This window comes from Bemisia tabaci, chromosome 9 (assembly GCF_918797505.1).
Source record: "Bemisia tabaci chromosome 9, PGI_BMITA_v3".
NCBI classification, from domain to species: domain Eukaryota; kingdom Metazoa; phylum Arthropoda; class Insecta; order Hemiptera; family Aleyrodidae; genus Bemisia; species Bemisia tabaci.
In genome coordinates, this window is record NC_092801.1 from 10,660,476 (window position 1) to 10,683,988 (window position 23,513).

The window sequence follows — 23,513 nt, forward strand, 5'->3', positions numbered from 1 at the left end:
CGCACCCTTTAAAGACATCTTGAGAGACCTTTAAATATATTTCCTAATTTTCAAAATGTCTATTGATTTGGACATACCTTCGGCTTTCTCGGGCAAACTTAACCTTAAGTTATCTCGAAATTCAAAAATAAGAGACATCTAAAGTGTAAACGCGATACAACTATTTGCGCAAGATGGATGTCCACATTGCATATGAAAAATGTAAGACGCGATGGCATGAGTCGGGAACTCGCAATGCTCTGCTCTATGCTACTAGTTTAAAGCACCATTACGAATAAGACAAACGCAAACAAGCACAATATGGAAATAAAGCGAGGGAAAGGATGCGCGGTTACGACGGCGCAGAGATACAACTATTCGTACTTGACGGACGTCTGTGCTGCATCTGAAAAATTGAAGGCGCGATGACGCGAAGCGTGAGCTCTCAATGCTCTGCTACGTACTGTCAATGAGGTTTCGCTCAGATTCAGGAGAAAAGTTGAAAAAGAGGCCCGAATACGTCTTTCCTGTTTTCAGCTGTGTTGATACTCGTTCTTTCTTCTTTTTTTCAGCTTATTATCTGATTCTCTTTTAGGATGGATTTGCAGACCTACGTCTTAAGCTCGTGTAAATCGCAGCTTGGGCTCGGTTCTTTTCAAAATAATGGTGCTTGGATGCGTATATGGTGGCTTTAGTTTTTTATGTTTTCGTTAATTTCAGAAGTCTGACGATTACTTCGATACGTTCAATTTTGCAATTTTTACTCTGTACGATTCATAAACTTTGGGCCTGAAAATAGCGTAAACTTCTGCTGCTTTGCCAAAATGTTCTGAACCCCTCTCCATGTAGGAGATGCCCTACCAGGAAATATAACAATGCGCCCTAGGGTGGGACTTATTTTTTTAAATCGACAAAACCAAATGTTGCACGGTCTTAAATGGTTCTATGTGATAAAAAAACACGGTAGCCAAGAGGATATTGAGAAAAAAAATTTTTAGCCCGGCGCGCACAGGGCCTAAACATCGAGATTTTTTTGGTTTTTTAGGCATTTTCGCCGTATATTTTTGATATTTTTGCCAGCAACACAGATTTGACGCTAGATGTCCAAAAATTGGTAAAAACCTAGCACATACCTTGCAGATTAAGGGAAAATTTTTGTTTTTCTCCTAGGTCACTTTCACTTTGCTTGGTAATGCCGAAACTCTCCGCTCGGCAGCTCTAAAAATCGAAATTTCGCCGTTTTTTAACGTATAATGAACTTTTTGAGCAACCTATAATGGTAGTAAAAATCCGAAAATTTGTGGAAAGGAAGTCCATACCATCAGTATGGAAGGGCAAATGTCAGAAAACTCCTAGGTCTTTCATTTTCTGCCAAGCTATGCATACAATGTTGGAAAACCCGTCAAAAATAGCTCAATTTTGACCGTTTTTTCGCGTTCGAAAATTTATTGGACGCCCTGTAATGACAATGAAGGTCCGAAATTTTGTGGAAAGTAAGTTCATACCATTTGTATGGAATAAAAAATTTTACTTGGTTCCTCCGTCTTATATTCTTCGCCCTGCGATACCCGAAATGGCAGCGAAAACGTCAAAAATACCTCAAATTGGCCGTTTTTGGAGAATTTTTTTGAACTCCTTGCAGTGGCAGTGGAGGTCCAAAAATTTGTACAAAGTAAGTTCATATCATCCGCAAGGAATAAAAAAATCTACTTGGTTCCTATGTCTTACATTTCTCGTTGTGCGGTGCCCGCAATCACTTCGAAAACGTCAAAAACACCTCAATTCGGCCGTTTCTTCAATGGCGAAATTTATTAGACACCCTGTAATGACTCTGGAAGTTCGAAAATTGGGGGAAAGCAAGTCCGTACCACTAGTATGGAAGGGCAAATTTCAAAAGATCCATAGATGTTTGATTGTTTGTCGCACGGTGTCTTCAGATACACAAATAAGTGAAAAATACCTCCATTTTGACCGGTCTTTCGCCATCAAAATTTCATAGACACCCTGTAATGACAGTGGAGGTCGAAAACTTTGCTGAAAGAAAGTTCATTCCATCTTCATGCAATAAAAAATTCTGCTTCGTTCCTATGTTATGCATTCCTCGTTGTGCGGTGCCCGCAATCGTATCGGAAACTCAAGTGTACCCGAATTCGGCCAATTTTCCGTGTGAAAAATTTTTTGGCACCCTGTATGATCACGTGCGCAATCTATGAACGTAAGTGTACCAATGGCAATACCATTACTTTTGAGACACCCTGTACTGACAATGGAAGTCCGAAGCTATGTAAGAAGCTAGTGTTGAAAGAAAGCAATCGATTTTAGGTATTTTTGAAGTGTTCGCCTCACTTTAGGGCGTCTAACGACAACAATAAAAAATGCAAGGGTCTTAGAAAAATTGCCGTTCCTTAGTGATGTACAACGTATATTTGCTTGCACTTATAAGAGTCCCCGATTTCATGACAGGGTGCCAAAAAATTTTTTCACACGGAAAATTGGCCGAATTCGGGTACACTTGACGTTTCCGATACGATTGCGGGCACCGCACAACGAGGAATGCATAACATAGGAACGAAGCAGAATTTTTTATTGCATGAAGATGGAATGAACTTACTTTCAGCAAAGTTTTCGACCTCCACTGTCATTACAGGGTGTCTATGAAATTTTGATGGCGAAAGACCGGTCAAAATGGAGGTATTTTTCACTTATTTGTGTATCTGAAGACACCGTGCGACAAACAATCAAACATCTATGGATCTTTTGAAATTTGCCCTTCCATACTAGTGGTACGGACTTGCTTTCCCCCAATTTTCGAACTTCCAGAGTCATTACAGGGTGTCTAATAAATTTCGCCATTGAAGAAACGGCCGAATTGAGGTATTTTTGACGTTTTCGAAGTGATTGCGGGCACCGCACAACGAGGAATGTAAGACATAGGAACCAAGTAGATTTTTTTATTCCTTGCGGATGGTATGAACTTACTTTGTACAAATTTTTGGACCTCCACTGCCACTGCAAGGTGTTCAAAAAAATTCTCCAAAAACGGCCAATTTGAGGTATTTTTGACGTTTTCGCTGCCATTTCGGGTATCGCAGGGCGAAGAATATAAGACGGAGGAACCAAGTAAAATTTTTTATTCCATACAAATGGTATGAACTTACTTTCCACAAAATTTCGGACCTTCATTGTCATTACAGGGCGTCCAATAAATTTTCGAACGCGAAAAAACGGTCAAAATTGAGCTATTTTTGACGGGTTTTCCAACATTGTATGCATAGCTTGGCAGAAAATGAAAGACCTAGGAGTTTTCTGACATTTGCCCTTCCATACTGATGGTATGGACTTGCTTTCCACAAATTTTCGGATTTTTACTACCATTATAGGTTGCTCAAAAAGTTCATTATACGTTAAAAAACGGCGAAATTTCGATTTTTAGAGCTGCCGAGCGGAGAGTTTCGGCATTACCAAGCGAAGTGAAAGTGACCTAGGAGAAAAACAAAAATTTTCCCTTAATCTGCAAGGTATGTGCTAGGTTTTTACCAATTTTTGGACATCTAGCGTCAAATCTGTGTTGCTGGCAAAAATATCAAAAATATACGGCGAAAATGCCTAAAAAACCAAAAAAATCTCGATGTTTAGGCCCTGTGCGCGCCGGGTTAAACATTTTTTTTCTCAAAATCCTCTTGGCTACCGTGTTTTTTTATCACATAGAACCATTTAAGACCATGCAACATTTGGTTTTGTCGATTTAAAAAAATAAGTCCCACCCTAACGCCCCTTTAACCAGCCAAGAGTCTACGCCCTCAGATGCAAGCCACTAGCCAGTCAAGCCAGTGCAAAGTTAATTTAAGAATCAAGATTTCTGGAAGTGCGTAAACTTATTTGACGTGGACTCTAGCTGTAAATGCGATGCGACCAAAACAGTTTGGTGCTATGAAGATTGAAAAGCTAGGAGAGTTTATAGAATTGACCGTTTAGGAAGATTTTAGGCAGAGCTAGGGTTTTCCCCCTTTTTGATAGAGCACATTAAGGGAAATTAAAAAGTAGCTACTTTTGATCTTAAAAACTTCTTCAAATTTTCAACTTGAAGTCCAATTACCCAAAAAATGATCGAGGTGATACGGGATTTTTTGCTCACCTCATGGGGATTTCTATGAAACATGTAAAGAGCTGTTTACTTCGTTTATTTTTTTACCATTATAAGACGTGAAGTTCCTTATCAATCTGGCAATTTTGTACCCTAAATATGACGGATTAGAATTTTATGTAGCTTTTTCTGGCGACATTATTTTTCCAACTGCTGACTTTAACCCTCTATTAACTCGCGTTCGACAAAAACGAAACTATCTCAATTTATCACGCATTTTTTCTCAATAATTTGCGATAAATCGCCGTCGATAGAAACGCGATTTTATTGACATTCATGCGATGAAATCGCAACTTTTTATCTGATAATATTGCAATGGTCGACGTCGAAAGAATCACGATACATTCTCCGATCACATCGCAATATATCGACATCACTCTTACTCGAATTGTACTAGTTGGACTGCCTTTAAAAAAAGAAGTTAGTTCGGAATAAAACCATGCCAATTTTCGTTAGATTAAAACATATACTGGTTGTTTTCTCGAGACATGAGTAATATGGAGTTTAAGTGCTATCAATTAGTGACAATGAATAAGTCGCAGATTTTAACAGCAAAAAGGCAAATTTCTTGGTATCTTTTCTCTGAATTCTAGTGAAGTTTCAAGTGTGTCTCCGTCCGCACTATTACGGAGAAAAAAACTTCGTGCGTGGGACCCGAAGTTGAGGTCATATGGATCTCTGAAGTTTTCTGACCACTTATCTGAAAACTTAGGTCGAGCTGCCGAAGTTCGGGTCAGACATCTGAAATACTTCGATATATACTAGTTCTATATATAGTTCGGGTCAGACATCGAGGCGCTTCGGTATATATCGAAGTATTTCAGATGTCTGACCCGAACTTCGGCAGCTCGACCTCAAGTATTTAAAACGTAATCCGAAAACTTCAGAGATCCATATGACCTTAACTTCGGGTCCCACCCACGAAGCTTTTTTCTCCGTGATGGGCGGCCTATAAATCAGGAATTTACTTTGGAATGAAACAATGAAAAATTTCAGTTTAAATACAATTTTTAATACAATTTACTGTTTGTTTTTTATTCAAGACACGAGTAATGTGGAGAATTACTGCTAACAATTCGTGACATTGAATAAGACGGATATTTGGGCAGCCAAAAAGGCGCCAAGACAAGTTCAGGCGTAAAATCGAACCAGCTAATGAGTAATGATCTTACTGCATGGCTCAAAGAACTTAGTAATTCTTCCTAGCGGCAAGAACTGATAACAACCCCTCAACGAGATCGTCACAGCCACCATTCCCTCTGGAAGATCCACAAGCACAAGGAACGTAACCTGCTCTTCCAGAACCGTATGGACCTCTGCTACAACTTCCGCAGGAACCTCGAGGTGGTCCGGAGCTTCCGCTAGGGCAGCAGTTCCCGCTCGATCCATAGCCACATGATCCACAGCGTCCACCACATCCAGATCCGCCATATGATCCACAGCGTCCACCACATCCAGAACCTCCACATGATCCACAGCTTCCACCACATCCAGAACCTCCACATGATCCACAGCGTCCACCACATCCAGAACCTCCACATGATCCACAACTTCCACCACATCCAGAACCTCCACATGATCCGCACCCTCCACAAGATCCACAGGGTCCACTTAATCCGTAGCAACTGCATGATCCGCAGCCTTTACACGAGGTATAACCGCCTCTGCCGCAGCTTTCACACGATCCGTAACCATCTCCTCCGTTGCCTCCACACGACCCGCAACCGCTTCTTCCACAGCCTCCGCATGACCCACTACTTCCGCATGACCCATTATATCCGCAGTTTCCGTTCCCACATCCTCCACATGACCCGTTCACCCCATTTCCACAGCTGCAACCCGATGTGTTGTTTGTCGATGTACCGGAATCCTTAACGTACGATTTGCAGCAGCAACACGAACTGTAACCATTGCTACTCCCACACGAACTCCCACACGATTTACCGCAGTCGCACAAGCCGTAACTGTTAAATCCACCAGAGTTACAGCAGCCACACGATCCGTAGCCGTTACCACTCCCACACGATTTACAACAGCCGCATGATCCGTAGCCATTGTTACAGTCACCAGATTTTGAGCAGCCACACGACCCGTAACCATTGTCACAGCCACACGACCCGTAACCGTTGTTGCATCCACCAGATTTGCCACCTCCACAGGATCCTCCTTTGGAGCATGCGCCGAATCTGTAGCCAACTCCTCCGCAAACGTCACAACATCCACAGCATCTTTGGTAGTCTCCACTGGATGCCGTGCGGAAACCGTATTTTCCACCGTATCCGCATGATTTGCAAGAATTCGAGTTGCTATTAGTGGTATTATTACCACTATTATTGCTATCGTTGTTGTTACTTTCGCTTCCACCGTTGTTGGAATTTTTATCCTGGCTGTTCCCGTCGTTATTATTGTCTTTATCATCGTCATTTTTGTCGTATTTTCCGCAGCTCGTGCACCCGCAAGGGTTGTAGAATCCACTGCAGAAGCAGCCGCCCCTACAGATGCAGGCGTCGTTGGCCGGCAATCCTTGCGCACACAGGTTGTAGACGGCGAAAACACTGCCTGCCTGAGGCTGTTCCTTTTTCTCGTCACAAGTCAGAAATCGCTGTGAAGTCGTGACGTACAGAACATCAAGTCCGCAACCACCAAATGTGAGAGCAATCACATCTCTGACGGGGAATGGGATCTCTCGCAGTACCTCAGATGTCTCCGGGTCCACTTGAAGCACCTGAAATATTTCGAATGATCCAGTTGAAAAGTTTGACAAATAGGTTTTCCGTTGACTGCATACTTTTTTAACGTTACTGATATTGGTTGCGTAAATTCATTCTCGTGCTAGAATTTAACTGTATTGATAAACTTTTAATATTGGTGTCTAAACTTTGTGTTTTTTATTCAATTTGTTGAAAATACATACTATGTGAGTAGATTGCGTGTTGATTCATTGCGTATTTTTGGAACCGAAATCCCGTACAAGCCCACTTTTAAAAAGCTCAAAGACTCGATGGAATTTCAGACGTGCTGAAATGACGGGAAAATGATGGAATATGTAATACGGTAGTCAAATTGCTATTTTTTCTCATTACCCGCTAATGTTTGTTAAAATAGATCTTATTTCAAAGTGAAATTGTTGCTTCTTAACTGCAGGTAACTAGAATTAAATTCGATTCTGTGATTCTGAAGTTATAGTTTCGACTACTTTATTGCTTCCAATTGCGAGGAGTAGAAAGACATTTGACGGAAGCCAAAGAAACCAAAGCTCGCTTCTGATTGGTGCCAAATGACATCATTCGGTTTGGCGCGAAACCGGGTCGTTTTAAAGTTGCGCTTTTTGAACTGCGCATTTTTCAATGTCTGAGTTACTCTTTCGCATCTCTGATGTGCGCATCTTGTTTTACGCGTTATTCATTTTCAGAAAAATGTATTTGCAAGTCAAAAATGTCCATGGTTCGGTGACCCATTGCATTTATATCTTCGTATTTTTCTTTCTATTTATATAGTATTTTTTATGAATGTCTCGTGAGGAAATTATTATTATCTTTTTTTCATAATAAAAACAAGCAAGTTTTTTGAGAGTACTCGAAGCACTGAAAAATGCACTTACTTTCCCACCTCCTTGACTACCGACCCATAATTTCCCGCAGCAATCGATTGTCAGTCCATTAGGTCTCCCATCTTGATTTGCTTTATCATAATCGAACACCGTCCTCTTATTGCCTGAAAAATATGTTGAATTAAGACATTGGAAGCTTGTCTGGGCTTGGAAACCCGGATACGACGCGAAAAAAGAGGGCATACTTAATCTTCCCTCCTTCCTATAAGTATTCAAAGAAAGATAGCAGCTTTTTATACTTAAGGCGAGCTTAAAATTTGTATGTTAGCTCTGAGCAAAACGCAATTTTTTTTTTTATTGATTCAAGGGGTGCGCGGTAAGTTTTAAAAACGTCGAATTACACCGCGTTGAGTCATGGAAAAAATCACTGCGCGAGAGGCTCGGTGTAGGAAGATAACAATTAAAAACGTGTTGCCTAACTTTTCGTTCCACTCCTTCCGACTTAAGGTGATTCGATGCACACCATATTTTAGGTCAGAACGGCATGCGATATATCGCATCAATTGGTTCCATTTTTTCAGCTACTTGTCATTTTTCTACAATTTTGAGATCGCAATTCTGTTGTCAGGAGACTTAAGCACTCACTTACCAATTTTAACAAAGAAATTCAACGTAATGAAGGCGTGGTTTTTTAAGAGGAGAAAATATCGCATTCAAGTGCAGTTTCGATATCAGTATCGAATGCGATGTTTTTTCTCTAAAAAAAAAACCACGCCTTTATCACGTTCAATTTTTTTGTTAAAATTGGTAAGTGAGTGCTTTAGTCTCCTGACAACCGAATTGCGATCTCAAAATTAGAGAAAAATGACGAGTAGCTGAAAAATGGAGCCAATTTATGCGATATATCGCATGCCGTTCTGACACAAAATATGGCGTCCATCGAATCACCTAAAGGGTGAGACGTGAAAAAGGGCAAAAAAGCGACACAAAAAAGGTTGAATGGGTCAGTTGCGCTGATCACAGAATTTTGTTTTAATGCTTGATTCTTGTAGATTAGTTAAAAATAATAAGATCCGTCCAAGCAGCAACTTCCTACGTTCAATATTTACCGAGACAACGAGTCGGCTGTCTTACCAGAATATTCCGTATGAATTTCTAGGCTATGACCCTACCTACTGGCTTTTTGCTCCTAGATATTCTTTTTAAAAAAATAAATAAAATAAAAACAATTAATTTATTATTACTATTATTGATTTTTTTGTCATGTTTTAATCGTGTGACAAAATTCTCATGCGGGCTCCCAAGAGATAAAATGTTTTCTACGTCTGAATCGAAGAGTTTAGAGTGATATTTGCACTTCATCTCCGGCCTAAGTATCACAAGCGCCACTTGACGTTTCAAAATTTCCGCCGCCATTGGATTTTTTTACAGAGAAATTGTTAGCTGAATTTGTTTGGAAATTTCACTGAATTTTATCGGCAGCACAAAGGTAATTCAGTGAAATTTTCGGACAGTTTCGTTGAAAAATTTCTCTCGGAAGAAATAAAATGGCGGCGGAAATTTGTGAACGTCGTATGGCGCTTATGATAAGTTGGCCGGAAGGTGACGAAATGTAAATATCATTATGATCTCTTCGATTCAGGCGTTGACAACCATTTATTTTTTGGGGGCCCATGAGAATTTTCTATACGATTAAAATATGACAAATAAAAGCAATAATAGTAATAATAAATGCATTTTCAAAAAAAAATTGAAGGAGAAATAAGCCATTCATAGCCAGGAATTTATACAGAATTTTCTAGTAAGAGAGATGAAAAATCAATCGGCATTTCGACGGTGTAAGTCGGCAATCACATAACTCGTTTTGCAACGTCGCAGACTTCCTGTCATACTTTAATTTTTAAACGGAAAACTACTCAACGACAATTCTTCAAAACTGCCGTGATTTTTCTTCTCTGCGCGAAGAAAATTCTGCAAAAACTTCAAGGAATGATGTCAATTTGTTCTCCTTTAAAAAAATAACATAGAGGCGGAGATTTTCAGACACCGCAGTGATTCAGATTTCAGATATGTGATTGCCGACTTACACCGTCGATTTAAAATTATATCAAATATTGGCATTTTGTGGGCGCACTCACTTGGTTTGCCAGTTTTGAGATCGTAGTCGAAACCGTAGATTTTTTTCTTTTTCGTCTCGCACATGTACATTGTTGTGTAGTTGCAATTAAACGCGATTCCGTTGAGGTAGTCTTCTCTGTCATCCTTCCCGAGAGCGTCCTTCAAACCACACTCCCTCGCCACGTATCGGTACAAAGTGGCGAACCCACTCTCCGTTTCGCCGTTAGGTTTTACAGGTCCTTTAGTATCTGCAACAATTCAGTCGTTATAATATCAGAAACTCCTAAATCAGTCGTAATGATATTTAGCGTCTGATTTAAAATGTTTCTTTCTTTCTCCTCAAATGGACCGTGTTTAACAGAAAGGAACCAAGCCACATCGGCTATTGCCAGATTCAATTGGGAAATTTAATTTTTTGGTTTTGTTGGAGTTTTTTTAGCCAACATGCGTGCTTAGTCGCCATCGGCTATAAAAGGCTATAAAAAATTGTGTAGCCGGCTATAGAAGCTATTGGAAATTTTACAGCCGGCCGTAGGTCTATGGTATTTTGGAACACTGATTCTACTGCCAATTTTTACCAGGGTTCCTAGCAATCGTTTGGATGATTCAAAATCGACTGATTTTATTTCAATCACAAGAAAAGGGTATTTTTCATTTTCATACTAGATCATTGTTAGGCAAGACAGCCGTAAGTGCAGCCGTATCTTCTGCATGCTTTCGTGATTGCATTTTGGACACGCAACAAACGCGTTTTCAGGTTAAAAATTGGCAGAGGAGGGCGGCTTTTTACTTGAAAGCACTATTTTTATTGGATCTTTGGGAGAATAATGTCACTTGTTGCTGTCTTTCCTGAAACTGCGTCTTTCTTGCGCCCTTACGTGGCTTTCTCACATGTCTCGTTTCGATACAATTAAGTTGAATTTTGTTGTTTTGGCAATTTCCGTGATTTCATCTAAAAGAGCTTAGATGTATTTTGAAGGAGACTCTATTTCGAAAATTCGACACTCTCTACTCTGCCGTGCTAAGGAAGAACGCCGTACGAGCCTTCATGCGTTACCAAATTTCCTTTAATAAAACACAAATTTCCTGGTAAACTTATGAATATTTTCCTTCCAATTTTTCAGATAATTCTGCTCGCAATTTCACCGGAAGTCCCCGAAAATTTCAAAGGAAAATACTCGTATCTTTTCTCAAATATAAACATTTTACGGAAGGAAATTTTGCAACTCTCGAATGTTCGTACGGCGTTCATCCTTAGCACGGCAGTGCTGCTCTCTTCACTATCACGGCAGATATTTCAGTGATTTCATCGAAGAGAGATCAGACGAATTTTGAAGGAAACTCAATTTCGAAAATTTGACCCTCACTGCTCTCTTCGCTATCACAGCAGCTCTGCGACCCATTATTTCATTTTTTTTTTTTTTTTTAAAAAAAATGTTCACGAAGTGACTCAAAGAGGCCCGCGGAGCACTCGTCTGTGGTTGGGCCGCATAAAGGCCGGGGCACGGTAGAGTACCTGTATAGGGAGAGTACCGACAGATCGGTTCATGGAGGGCTTAGGGCCCAAAAGTTCAGCCATCCTTCTAACCAACTTCTAACACACAAAATTTCACTGTCAGTCTGCAAATTCCAATTCTAACCAAGATGGCCAAAAATGTACAGAAATGGGCGTTCTTCCGCAAAAATGAGTAAATTTATGCAAAAACTGAGTCAAATACGTGATTTTTAAACGATGGTTCGTAACAATTGTATTAGTAAATCGGTCTGGATAATCGAAATTCATAGGTTGGCTGCATTTCTGGACCCTAACTTTATTCACAGAAGCATCGGTGAGGGCCTGATGGATTTTCGGAGTTTCACATCTGTCCATATTCTCGCTATATAGGTACTCTAGGCAGCTCTGCGACCCATCATTTCATTTTTTTTTTAAAAATGTTCACGAAGTGACTCAAAGAGGCCCGCGGAGCACTCATCTGTGGTTGGGCCGCATAAAGGCCGGGGCACGGGACCCCTCGTAACCTAAATACAGGCTTTTGTGCTTTTGGAATGATGAGTGGACAAAATCTTACTCATGAGGAGATGCCCGAAGGGGTCGGCCTTTCCGTCGTTGAATACGACACCACGTTTTTCTTTGTCATGTCGACTTATAATAGTGATCTCCGGACAAGTATCGCAGCATCCGTCCCACTTCATCTTCGCCATTTTCGGTCCGTAGCCAATTATATACTCGTTGCATGAGTCCAGAAGCGGGATCACTGAGCCCAGTGGCTCATCTGCAGGTACAAAGCAATGTTAAAGTGTGAAATCTCTCTCAAAGTATGCCCATTACAGAAAAATAACTCCGTTTACGCGTTTTACACTGGAAAAAAAACACATTGGATCTAGAGTGCAGACTCTTAAAAACATCGACAAGAAAAAATACTCTTGATTCAATCGGATTTTTGCTTAAATCAAGAACCAAACCTCTTAATTTGAGCGGATTTTCCTTTGATTTAAACATTTAGCAGGAGTATTTTTCCTTGTCAATGTTTTCAAGAGTCTGGACTCTAGAACCTGTGTGTTTTTTTTGTTTTTTTTCAACGTAAGTTACATTCGAAGAGTGAGAATATCTCTGAGTGAAGTAAAAATCTAAACTTAGTTAAAATGACTTTGTAGGTGAGTACGTAGCCAAAGCGCTAAAAAGGTGGAAGAATAACTTAAATAAAAATTAAAAATATTTGGTCAAATCTCTTGTCGCACAATTGCTGTCGTTTTGAAATTGAGTTCTCAGAATCTTCCTTTAAAAATCGAGTTCTCATAGTCGTCGTTTCATTTAAACTATATTAAATACGAGAATACGACCCTATTTAAGCACACTATAAAATGGACGTATTTCTGTCAAACGGAACTAAGCGCCAATTTGAGTTCCTTTTGAGGAATTTAGAATGCCGGATAGCGCGTTCTGTCAAACGGACCTAAGCGCCATGGAAAAGCATTGCGAGTGTAGGAAGGGAATGAGCCCGACGCCCGGTTTCGCCGCCAATTCAAGCCCCCCTCTACCTTCCTCACCCTATGGCGCTTAGTTCCGTTTGACAGAAATACGTCCAAATATCGTATGGACCTAAGTAACATGCAGCCCGTTAAGACAACCGACGAAACGATTACTTAGGCGACTGCCTCAGAGATGGGTATATGGATTACATTTTGCAATAAGCAGCCAATATCTCTGGCCCTTACATAAAAGCACATATCTGTATAGGGAAACCGAAACCTATGGCATGTATGTTGTTTCTAAAATGGACCAGAAATAGTGGTTCCTTATTGCAAAATATAATCTATATGTACAAAGCTGGCTCTCTTCTTCTGACGATGATTAACTATTCCATTGACGATTTTTATCGATCGGACAAATCCTTAATTTTTACCGATTTTTGAATTTTATAAAACGAATACGATTTAATGTGCTCGATTCGAGACTGCCTGACAAACAGGGCTATGGCCCCAGTCGTTCGCGGAAGAAGAAGACCTAAGTTGTAACCGTCTTTTGAAATCACCATTCCGCTAATTTGTCTCAGTAATTTTCGAGTTTAGGGTAGGTACCGAAAAAAGGATTACCTAATTCACAGGTGCAGGATGTGCAACCAGTGTTTGGGTCGTACATGCAGACTCTTCCAACGTACTGATCGATGAATATAAGAATATCATTCTGTTTATCGTAATGCGGATTATCCAAGTGGTCGAAAGGACACGTGACTTGTCGCATAAAATAATCGCAATTGCAGTCGCAATCGTTGTTTGTGGAATTATTGTTGGAGTTGTATTGAGTTGTGCTGTTTTGATTTGTGGAACTGTCTGGAGTTGTGGAAGTATTCTCAGGGGTGGTGTTTTCTGCGGGTGTTTCTTCAGCCCCGTGCACTACTTGCAGCGAGAGTAGCAGCACCAGCCATATCCAGTGACTGAAAATTCAAGAGATAATCCTCAACGTGCACATAGACGGTGAAAAAAGGGTGACAGGTGGAAATGTCCAACACAAAATGTTCAATCACCAAAAACGTCCACACTTAAATGCCCAAACATTGTTTATTACTCAACACAAAATGTCCATAAACTGCAATGTCAACAAAAATTTCAGTTTCTTATTTGTCTTTCTTCAAAGAACTTCAAAAAAATTGTCAAGAAAAGTAGAAAAAAATACTAAACACTATGAAAGAATTTTGTGACCTAACCCAATGAATTTAACAACTGGGCAGTTGGAAGTTCCAAATTCTCATTTTTTTGCAACGATTTGGACACGTTCTCTCTTGGAACATATTTTTTTGTAGGGCATTTTGCAGTTAGGACATTATTTTCTTTTGGAATTGTAATTGGAAATTTTACATAGGACATTATTCTTACTGGACATTTTCTAATGGACATTTCCTCTGAGCACCGTAAAAAGAATCATCGCTCTTAACATGCTCCTAGTGGATCCCAGGTTCTATACCGAACAGGGTATGGATTCGATCGATTCACACTGAAAAAAAATTCTCGGCGTTTTTACTAAGGTCCGTTGGTACCTTTACCATCTCACTTTTTTTAAAAATTGGTAGTTTTACCAAGACAGACTGGTAAGTTTACCTAAAAACCGGTATTTTTACTGTATTTTTCAGGTAAGAATACCACTTTTATTGGTAATCAATTCCCGGTAACTTTGCCATTTTATCTCAATAATTCTACCACAGTCGATACAAAATATTGGTGTTTTTACCAAGGTCTAGTAAAATTGCCGAGAAAGTTCAATAATTTTACCGAGATTTCTTGGTAAAGTTACCAATTCCATTAATGGTAGTTTTACCAAGAAAAAATTGGGATCAAATAGAACCCTGAATTATCGGTAATTTTACCCTTTTCTCAGTAAATACACCGAGATTTTTTTTTCAGTGCATGTCAATGGAATCGACACCGGCTCTTTAATCACTTGTCGGTCGAATGATTCACGTTTTTATTTTTCAATCAATTCATGTCGATCGAATCCATACCCTTCCGTACCGACTTTCTCAGTCGTGCTTACAATTTTACGGTAGAGTTCAAAATGATTTCGATCCCTTTAACAAGGCAACATTGTTGTCGAGACTGGATCATTATTGCAAAAGAGCAGTGGCGTGGCGTGTTATGCGATGTATTGATTGATCTGTCATTTAAACCTATGGAAAAGGAGCGATAAACAGGGTGTTTGCAACGGAAACCTTAAAAATCGATTCTTCACCATAGCTTCAAATGGAGAAAATCGATAAGCGATCACTCACGCCTTACCACTGTAAGAGAAATCGACGGTGTAAGTCGGCAATCACATAACTCGATTCGCAGACTTCCTATCATACTTTATTTTTTAAACGGAAGACTACTAAACTGCAATTCTTTAAAACTGTCATGATTTTTCTTTTCTGTGCGAAGAAAATTCTGCAAAATCTTCAAGGAATGATGTCAATTTGTTCTCCTTTAAATAAATAACATAGAGACGGAGATTTTCAGACGCCGCAAACGAGTTATGTGATTGCCGACTGACACCGTCGAAATATCGTAACTCCCTGTAGGACTGTGGAAGGATCGAGAACAGTGGCGTGGCGTGAATTGCGATATATCGATTGTTATGCCATTTAAACCTATGAAAAAAGATCGATTATCAGGGTGTTCGCAGCGAACACCTTAGTAATCGATTCTTTACCATAGCTTCAAATGGAGAGATATCGATAATCGATTATTCACGCCACGCCACTGATCGAGAAACGTGGCAGATATGGCAGAGCGCCAGAGAGTAATATAACAATGGCCTGTGCGTACGTAAAATGTAAGAAAAAATATTTAAAACGACTCTTAATAGATGTACAGTAGTTTCTCAAAACTTAAATCGTGTAAAAAATAGTGTCCAAGAAACTTTAACAAAAGGTACCCACGATTAGTTCTTTAAAGAATCCTGAAAGACAATTTTACCCCCATCACACTGGAAAAAAACACATTGGATCCAGAGTTCAGATTCTTCGACATCGACGTCATCGACATCAATGCAGAGTGCGCTAACATTTCAAAATCATGAGTTGAAAAACTCTAAATATTAAAGCCTAACGGAGCGGAGCGGCGTGCTGCCAGCGCGAGAGGCTCACTGGCGCCTACAAACCTAAGTGGATACTTCACGCATTGCACAATGCTTGAAGTATCCACTTAGGTTTGTAGGCGCCAACGCGCGTTTTGCGCTGGCCGCCCGCCCGCCCGCCGTGCGGCGGCGCCTGAAGCAACTATGTCACAACAGAACGTCAAACATCGACAAGAAAAAATACTCTTGATTCAATCAGACTTCAGCTTAAATCAACAACCAAGCCTTTTAATTTGAGCTGTTTTCCTTTTGATTTAAGCTTAAATCTGATTGAATCAAGAGTCCGTTTTCTCGTCAATGTTTTCAAGAGTCTGGACTCTAGATCCAATGTGTTTTTTTTTTCTGATGCAGTAAATTTAATTTTCAAAAATATCTGAAAAGAGTTCTCTCTTCCGCGAATTTGACAGTATTTAAAAATTGTTGTAATTTTTTTCAACACGTTTTCTCCTAGGAATGACGGTAATAACCTCAAAGAAGGTGCATCTCGATTTGCCATATTTGAGATTTACCTATCGTCAATAGGTAATAATTTGAAAAGAAAAGGAAAGAAGGAAAAGGCAACGGTGGATAATTTGAAGCATCGCGATCAAAGCGAATGTTCGAGAAACGAAATTCGTAGGTATATCTTTGTAATCCTTACCGTCGAGCTCCTTTTGTTGAAGAGGAGACCCACATGACTGAATTGAACCTGTAGGACAAAAAATTTAGAGAATATCGTAAGAAATTGTTTACAAAGGATAGGTAATAGGTTTGCAATCAATAAGGCCCAAATGAACCAAAAAACAATCAAAACCAATCAACTCAATGACCCAATGAAAGTCCTCATTTCCCGCCGGTGGCTAGACACTCAACCCAATTTGTTTCACCCGATACCCAGTTTGGTCAACTAATTTGATCCAAGTCATTCTTTGGCTGTGTTGCTCATGTCGCACAGTAGATTGAGTAAATAGGAGAGGTCGGACAAAATTTGGAAACTTTAAACGCTTATAACTCCGTTTATACACAAATTTAATGTTCTAAATGTGATTCCATTGGTTTCTTCGTAAAATTTTCTTCAATAAGCACCCCTTGAATTTTGAAATGTGAAAAAATAAACATCATAATTTGCAGTATTAGTAAAAAATGTCATGTCCGACCTCTCTAATTGACTCAATCCACTGTGCGTCGCCATTTAAGCCCCGCTAAAAATAAGACAGACGGAACCGACACAACATGGAAATAGAGTAAGAGAGAGGACTCGCTTTGATGACGGCGCAGAGATACAACTATTCGTGCCTGATGGATGTCCGTGTTGTATCTGCGAAATTGAAGGCGCGATGCGTGAACTCGCAATGGACCACTAGACAAGGTACGAATTTCAGCATTCTGATACAAGTTTCTTAACCAGAATTTCACGTAGAACACGATTCGCGCAACGAAAATGGCCGAAATCAACTCCTAACAAAGGTATTTACGTTTTTATTTCACATTTGTTACGAGGAATTCGAACTTCCCGCTCATAAGAAACTCAAAGCGCTACGTGAGTCAAATCGTGCACTACAACGGTTTCAGCGAGCCTCTCAATCGAGCACTGTTTATTTCTCACAATGTTTTGTTCAAATTATAAGCAATTTGCTATAGCTGAGCCAAAGCGTCAAGATCGAGGTTGCCAGATTTTTATATCGCAGAGACTGTCATGATAACGCGTTTATCGCGCGATGTGAGTTACGTAGAGCATTGAGTTTTCATGAGCGTGTGGTTTGAATTCACGCATCAAGAATCATTAAATATCTTCGTAAGTAGTTGATTTCGGTAATTTTCGTTGTGCGCATCGTGTTCTACGTGAAATTTTGGTTAAAAAAAGTATATCAGAATGCTGAAATTCGTTCCTTGTCCAGAGGTCCATGCTCCGTTTTATGCCATCAATGAGGTATTGCTTGAATTCGAGAGGAAAGGTTAGAAAGAGGTCCGATTACATCTCTCCCATCTTCGGCTGTTTCGCTAACGTAGCCCTTGAAGCACCACTACAAATGAGACAGACGGAACAAACACAACATGGGAGTAGACGACGGCGCGGCGCAGGGATACAACTATTCGTGTTTGATGGATGTCCGTGTTGCGTCTGCAAAATTGAAGGCGCTTCGGCGCGAGACGTGAGCTCGCGATGCTTCGCTCTGATTCGGGAGAAAACTTATAAAAACCAGACCCAAAAACGTCTCTCCTATCTTCGGTTGTGTTGATATTTAACTTTGCACTTTTTTTTCAAGTAGATAATTTAGTTCGCAACTTTACCTAAAGATTCTGAAAATTTAAAGGAAAAATATTCATAACTTTCTTAAATAATAAACATTTTATTGAAGGAAATTTAGCTACTCTCGAATGCTGGTACGACGTTCTTCCTTAGCACGGCAGTATAGCCGCAGTCTAAGGATCAGGAGAGGTTATACTTTCTATATAAAGCTGCCAGAAAACTCGAGGAAAATTATTGACGCAAAAAATTTGAGAGTGCGTTAAAAGAATTTCTAATATTAACATCATTACAGTCGGTGAAAGGATTCGATAGCAGACAAATTCGTAAAAGTAGAGGAAAGCTACCTTCTCCGGGGATAATTTTAGGTCATGGGCTGACATCGCAGGCCCACGATAAATATTTGGACGTATTTCTGCCCAACAGAAGTATGTGCATTATGACGTGAGCCTTGTTATGCATACATTCTTATGGGTTTCAGGGCTCATGTCTTAATGCACATCGTTCCGTTTGGCAGAAATACGTCCAATTGTGAATGAAGTAGAGAAAATATATATTCCCGGTATGGAAGTTTTGCCATATTTAGCGATACTTTCCAATGATGAAAAAAAATGAGAGGTGTTCAACTAATTTAGTAAACATGTTTGTGTCTTGACTCGAGTTGTGAGATCTCTTTCCCGCAGAAAAGATAGAGACAACATTAAATTTTAATCAGAAAACCCTGAAACATTCAGTGGAATGATTTTTTCTCTATAAGAATGAGCGGGCATCCTGTAACAACATATATCTCTCAAAAAAATTTCATGAACCTGCATGATTACCTATGTTTTCTCACGAGCACTCCTGATAAACTCATTTGTAATGACACCCATACACTGAAAAAAAAATCTCGGTGTATTTACTAAGAAAAGGGTAAAATTACCAAGAATTCAGGGTTCTATTTGATCCAGTTTTATCATAGTAAAATTCTCACCATTTATGGAATTGGTAATTTTACCGTGAAATCTCGGTAAAATTATTGAACTTTCTCGGTAATTTTACTGGACCTTGGTAAAAACGCCAATATTTTTTATCGACTATGGTAGAATTACCGAGATAAAATGGCAAAGTTACCGGGAATTATTGATTACCAATAAAAGTGGTATTCTTACCTGAAAAAAAAACAGTAAAAATACCGGTTTTTAGGTAAGTTTACCAGCCTGTCTTGGTAAAATTACCAAAAAAAAGTGTGATGGTAAAGGTACCAACGGACCTTGGTAAAAACGCCGAGAACTTTTTTCAGTGCAAGAGAGTTAGTTGAGAAATTATAACTTACTTTCAGTTCCCTCTTTCACTCAACGCTATTTATATACGTAAAACGCTGTCACCCGGAACGCACTCAACTTCACCGTAACATTGAAAACAGTGAGCTTTTTCAAGACTTACACTATATACTCAATTTTCAGTCATTTTCTCGGTAGTGAAATAGATTGTAACTCCATCGCCATTTGGTCATTTTGTTGTTCCTCCCCACGTGTAACTTCTCAGACGCGGTCCAGGCCGCCGATAATGGAGCTTTGTAGTCTCAAGCTTTGTAGATCAAGAAATGCTGTCGACAAAGACCAAAGTTCCCGAGCTTTAAGAAACTTGCGGTCGTTTGGTGGAGCGGCAATCAGCAATCAAACTCAAGCTCTACGCTTTTGGCGGTTGTTTATCTTTTCACGCCGCGGAAGTTACCTCGTCTTTCGTAATGTCATGCAGGTGACACGACGCAGAGTGGATCGAGTCAATCGGCGAAGTCGGAAAAAATTTTGCAACTTTAAAAGCTCATACCTCCGTTTTCACTAAACATTGAGGTTTTGAAAATGGTCTCATCGGTTTCCTCGCGAAATTTTTTTCTAAAAGCAGCCCTTGAAATTGGAAAAGTGACGAACTAAACATCAAAAGGATGTGTCCCCTTAAGGAGGGTATTTTGGCTCTAACTTTGGTCGAAAATTGAAACAGCTTAGAATAATGGCATGTATGGTCAAATCGACTCTTAGTCATCTGCCCTCTGAGAACTTGTCCTTATTTCAGGTGTTTTTGAAAGGTTTTTGCCTGGTTTACCAGCGCAAAGTAGTCAAGTTTTGCAGTTTTCTTGCATAATTGCTCGTTTTCGGTCCTAAATCATATTGTTTATGTATGAGCACAAGCGACTACCACTTTCATATTCGAATATGTTAATCTTCAGTACACCCATTACAACATATTTAAAGAAGAAAGTGGTAGTTGCTTGTGCTCATACATGAACAATCTAATCCAGGACCGAAAATGAGAAATTTTTCGAGAGAACTGCAAAACTTCACTACTTTCTGCTGGTAAATCAGGGAAAAACCTTTCAAAAACACCTCAAATAAGGACAAGTTCCCACAGGGTAGATGATTAAGAGTCGATTTGACCATACATGACATTATTCTAAGCTGTTTCAATTTACGACCAAAGTTAGGGCCAAAATACCCTCCATAATGGGACACATCCTTTGCAGTTTTAGTCTAATGTTTCATGTCCGACCTTTCTGATTGACTCGAGCCACTGTGCTACGTAAACGCATGTCTTCGTTTGCGCAGTGTTTACCTTTTCCTCAATTTTGAGCTTTGAACTTTACCAAATATCTATCGTGGGCCTGCGATTTCAGCCCATGACCTAAAATTTGCCCCCGAAGAAGGAAGCTTTCCTTGACTTAAACGAATTTTTCTACTGTTGAATCCGTTCACCGCCAAATTTTTTACTTTAATGGAGATGTTGCATGTGTGACGAATTTGCGATTTGACTGTTGATTCTTAGGTAAACGTTCGCGAGGAACACGATGGTGTCACTGGTTTTCTCTGAAATCAACTCCCAAGCTCAAAAAAAGCTCTCAAATTGAGGCCAAAATAGCCGGGGATATCCCATGCTATCATGAGAGTCCACCTCTACATCAAGACAAACTTTCCATGCAAAGGTAGGGAGCAAATACATTGACAGGGCTGCCATTTTATTTGGGGACTCCAAAACTGAAAACACGGCAACCCTGCTAATGTATTTGTTCATTCCTATCTTTGCATGGAGAGTTTGTCTTAATGTAAAGGTGGACTCTCAGGATAGCGTGGGACATCCCCTCCATTTTGGCCTCAACTTGAGAGATTTTTTTGAGCTTGGGAGTTGATTTCAGAGAAAACCAGTGGGACCATCGTGCTTCTCGCGAACTTTACGTAAGAATCAATAGTCAAATCGCAAATTCCTCACACGTGCAACATTTCCATTGTGAACGTGTTTCTTCAATTTTTTCAGACAATTTTGTTTGCAATTTTGTCTAAAATGTCTGAAATTTCCAGGAAAAATACGCATAACCTTTCTTAAAACTACATGTTTTATCCGGGGCGATTTGGCAACTTTCGAATGTTCATACGGCGCTCTTCCTCAGCACGGCAGTATCAGCATATCTCAGGGTGGAAGGCCCATACGCGACTCAAAACTAGGTGTACACTCCGGCAGGCGCAGTATAGGCAATTTGCACATCGAATCGTGCGCAGTGTGCCAAAAGTGTAGTGTTTGAAGTATTTCCACGCTTTTGAAGGCGCTATGAATGGTAACCCGGATTCGCCTTTCATTCCCGCGATGATTCGAATTCGCGACGTCGACTTTTACAAAAGAATTAATAGTCAAATCGCAAATTCCTCATACATGCAACATTTCCATTCACGGTCCCTTCTCTATGAGATATATTTTTGTCTATGCCTCTATGCTCATCAGTGCTTCTTACAAACATTCTCGAGTTGAACTTGAGGTTTATGTTTTCATCAAAAAGACAACGATAACGTTCCAGCGATCCGTTTCGCAGACGCTTAAGTTTCGAATATTTTGATGCCAGGAATTTTTAATCGTATAAGAGGAGTTTCCTCTATTATTGCCGCGAATTCTATACATTTTGGTATGCAGCGACAGCGATTTCTGGTAAGATAGAAAATGATTCGTCTTATCCACACAGAGAAGAAAATAATAGCGCAGCCATGTTTTGATACTTAATTTCAATTTAATCAGAGAGAATTCACGAAAGCACACCAACTCGAAAAAATGGAAATAATCAAGACATCACACACACACAACTGCGCAGTAGGTGAAGAAGTTAGTCTCAGAAAAATATTTTTGATGCCGAAAGACGAGTACTGAAGAACACTTTAAAGGTCCAAGTTAAAACAGATGCGCAAACTTCAATGACCTTTATGAAAATTGACTGTCTTGAATGAAAATTGAGAATTTTCGAGTTACCGAGTTGGTGTGTTTTCGGTCTCACTGATTCAATTTAATTTCCAGATAACGATTACGATTATTTCATAAATGTATTCACTGATTTCATAATGTTTATTGTCAATGCGAAATTTTTTAAACTTATTCTTTAAATTTTTTGCATCAATAATTTTCCTCAAGTTTTTTTGGAACTTGATATAGTAAGTATGATCTCTCCATAGACTGAGGCTACCCACTGCCCCTCAGGCTGTTATACCAATATTTCTAAAGACACTATTTTTTGTCTTTTTTTCTTTTTTAAAGAGTGAAATATCGTTAAGAATAACGACGAAGTGAAACAGTGGTTCAAAAGTGCATCAATTTTGTCTGATATATTTTGGCTTTTGCGACACAACTTGTTGACTCTCCTACCCTTGAATCAAATATTTCTCTTCTTCTTCAAATTAATCTTCTTCTCTTTTTCAGAAGGACAAGAAGAAAAAGACAAATATTTTTGTAAGATTAATTTCGTATGGAAATTTTCCAGGGTAATGTGATTTTGCTTCGTATGAGGTACGCATACGCACATTTCGACTGCGACACAGGATCTTCAAACGTCATTTTAGCATGGCAATTCAATGCAAGAAACCAGGTGGCGGATCTTTTGTCGCAGTTTGAAAGGGCGTAAACTTATTTGATGTGGGCTCTAGTTCTAAATGCGACCAAGATAGTTCCTTCGGTGCTATGAAGATTGAACGGCTCTGAAGAAATTCATTAAACTGAATTTGTTGGGAGGACTAGGGCTGCACTAGAACTTTTTTTTTATGATAGGATATACAGACATTTGAGAGAATGAAAAAGCAGCTTCTTTGGATCTAAAAATACCTTCAAAGTTCGAAAACGATCAAAGTGAAATGAGACTTTCTAATCATCTCATGTAGAATTTCTGAGGAATAATCATATTGCGAGCTATTTCACCTGGCTGATTATTATTGATAATTTTGAATCCCGCACTAACCTCAAGTTCAATGAATTATTTAACTGAGTAATCATTTTGAATCGCATACCAGAGCAGGGCCGGATTTACTTATTTGCCGCCCATGGGCCGCCTGTATTTTGCCGCCCCCTTCTCATTAGTTTTGAAACATCAATAAAAACCATC

The 23,513-nt window shown here is 39.5% G+C and overlaps 1 protein-coding gene across 1 annotated transcript; it reads right to left on the bottom strand.

Moving 5' to 3' along the window:
• Nucleotides 1-5,113: 5,113 nt before the first annotated feature.
• Nucleotides 5,114-19,595, bottom strand: LOC109036722 (uncharacterized). Its single transcript, XM_019051082.2, has 7 exons — nt 19,443-19,595; nt 16,541-16,588; nt 13,386-13,726; nt 11,861-12,064; nt 9,812-10,039; nt 7,725-7,837; nt 5,114-6,848 (listed from the first exon to the last, which is right to left on the bottom strand). The coding sequence occupies exons 2-7, from the start codon at nt 16,573-16,575 to the stop codon at nt 5,313-5,315; spliced, it is 2,457 nt and encodes an 818-aa protein (XP_018906627.2). The 5' UTR covers nt 16,576-16,588; nt 19,443-19,595; the 3' UTR covers nt 5,114-5,312.
• Nucleotides 19,596-23,513: the final 3,918 nt, after the last annotated feature.

Excerpts from the sequence above, each read along its gene's own strand:
- LOC109036722 (XM_019051082.2), bottom strand. The coding sequence starts at position 16,575 with ATGTGGGTCTCCTCTTCAACAAAAGGAGCTCGACG. Across the intron at positions 13,727-16,540 it reads TCAACAAAAGGAGCTCGACG|TCACTGGATATGGCTGGTGC; the intron begins GTAAGGATTACA and ends TTGAATTTTCAG. Across the intron at positions 10,040-11,860 it reads CTTCGGGCATCTCCTCATGA|ATACTAAAGGACCTGTAAAA; the intron begins GTAAGATTTTGT and ends GAATTGTTGCAG.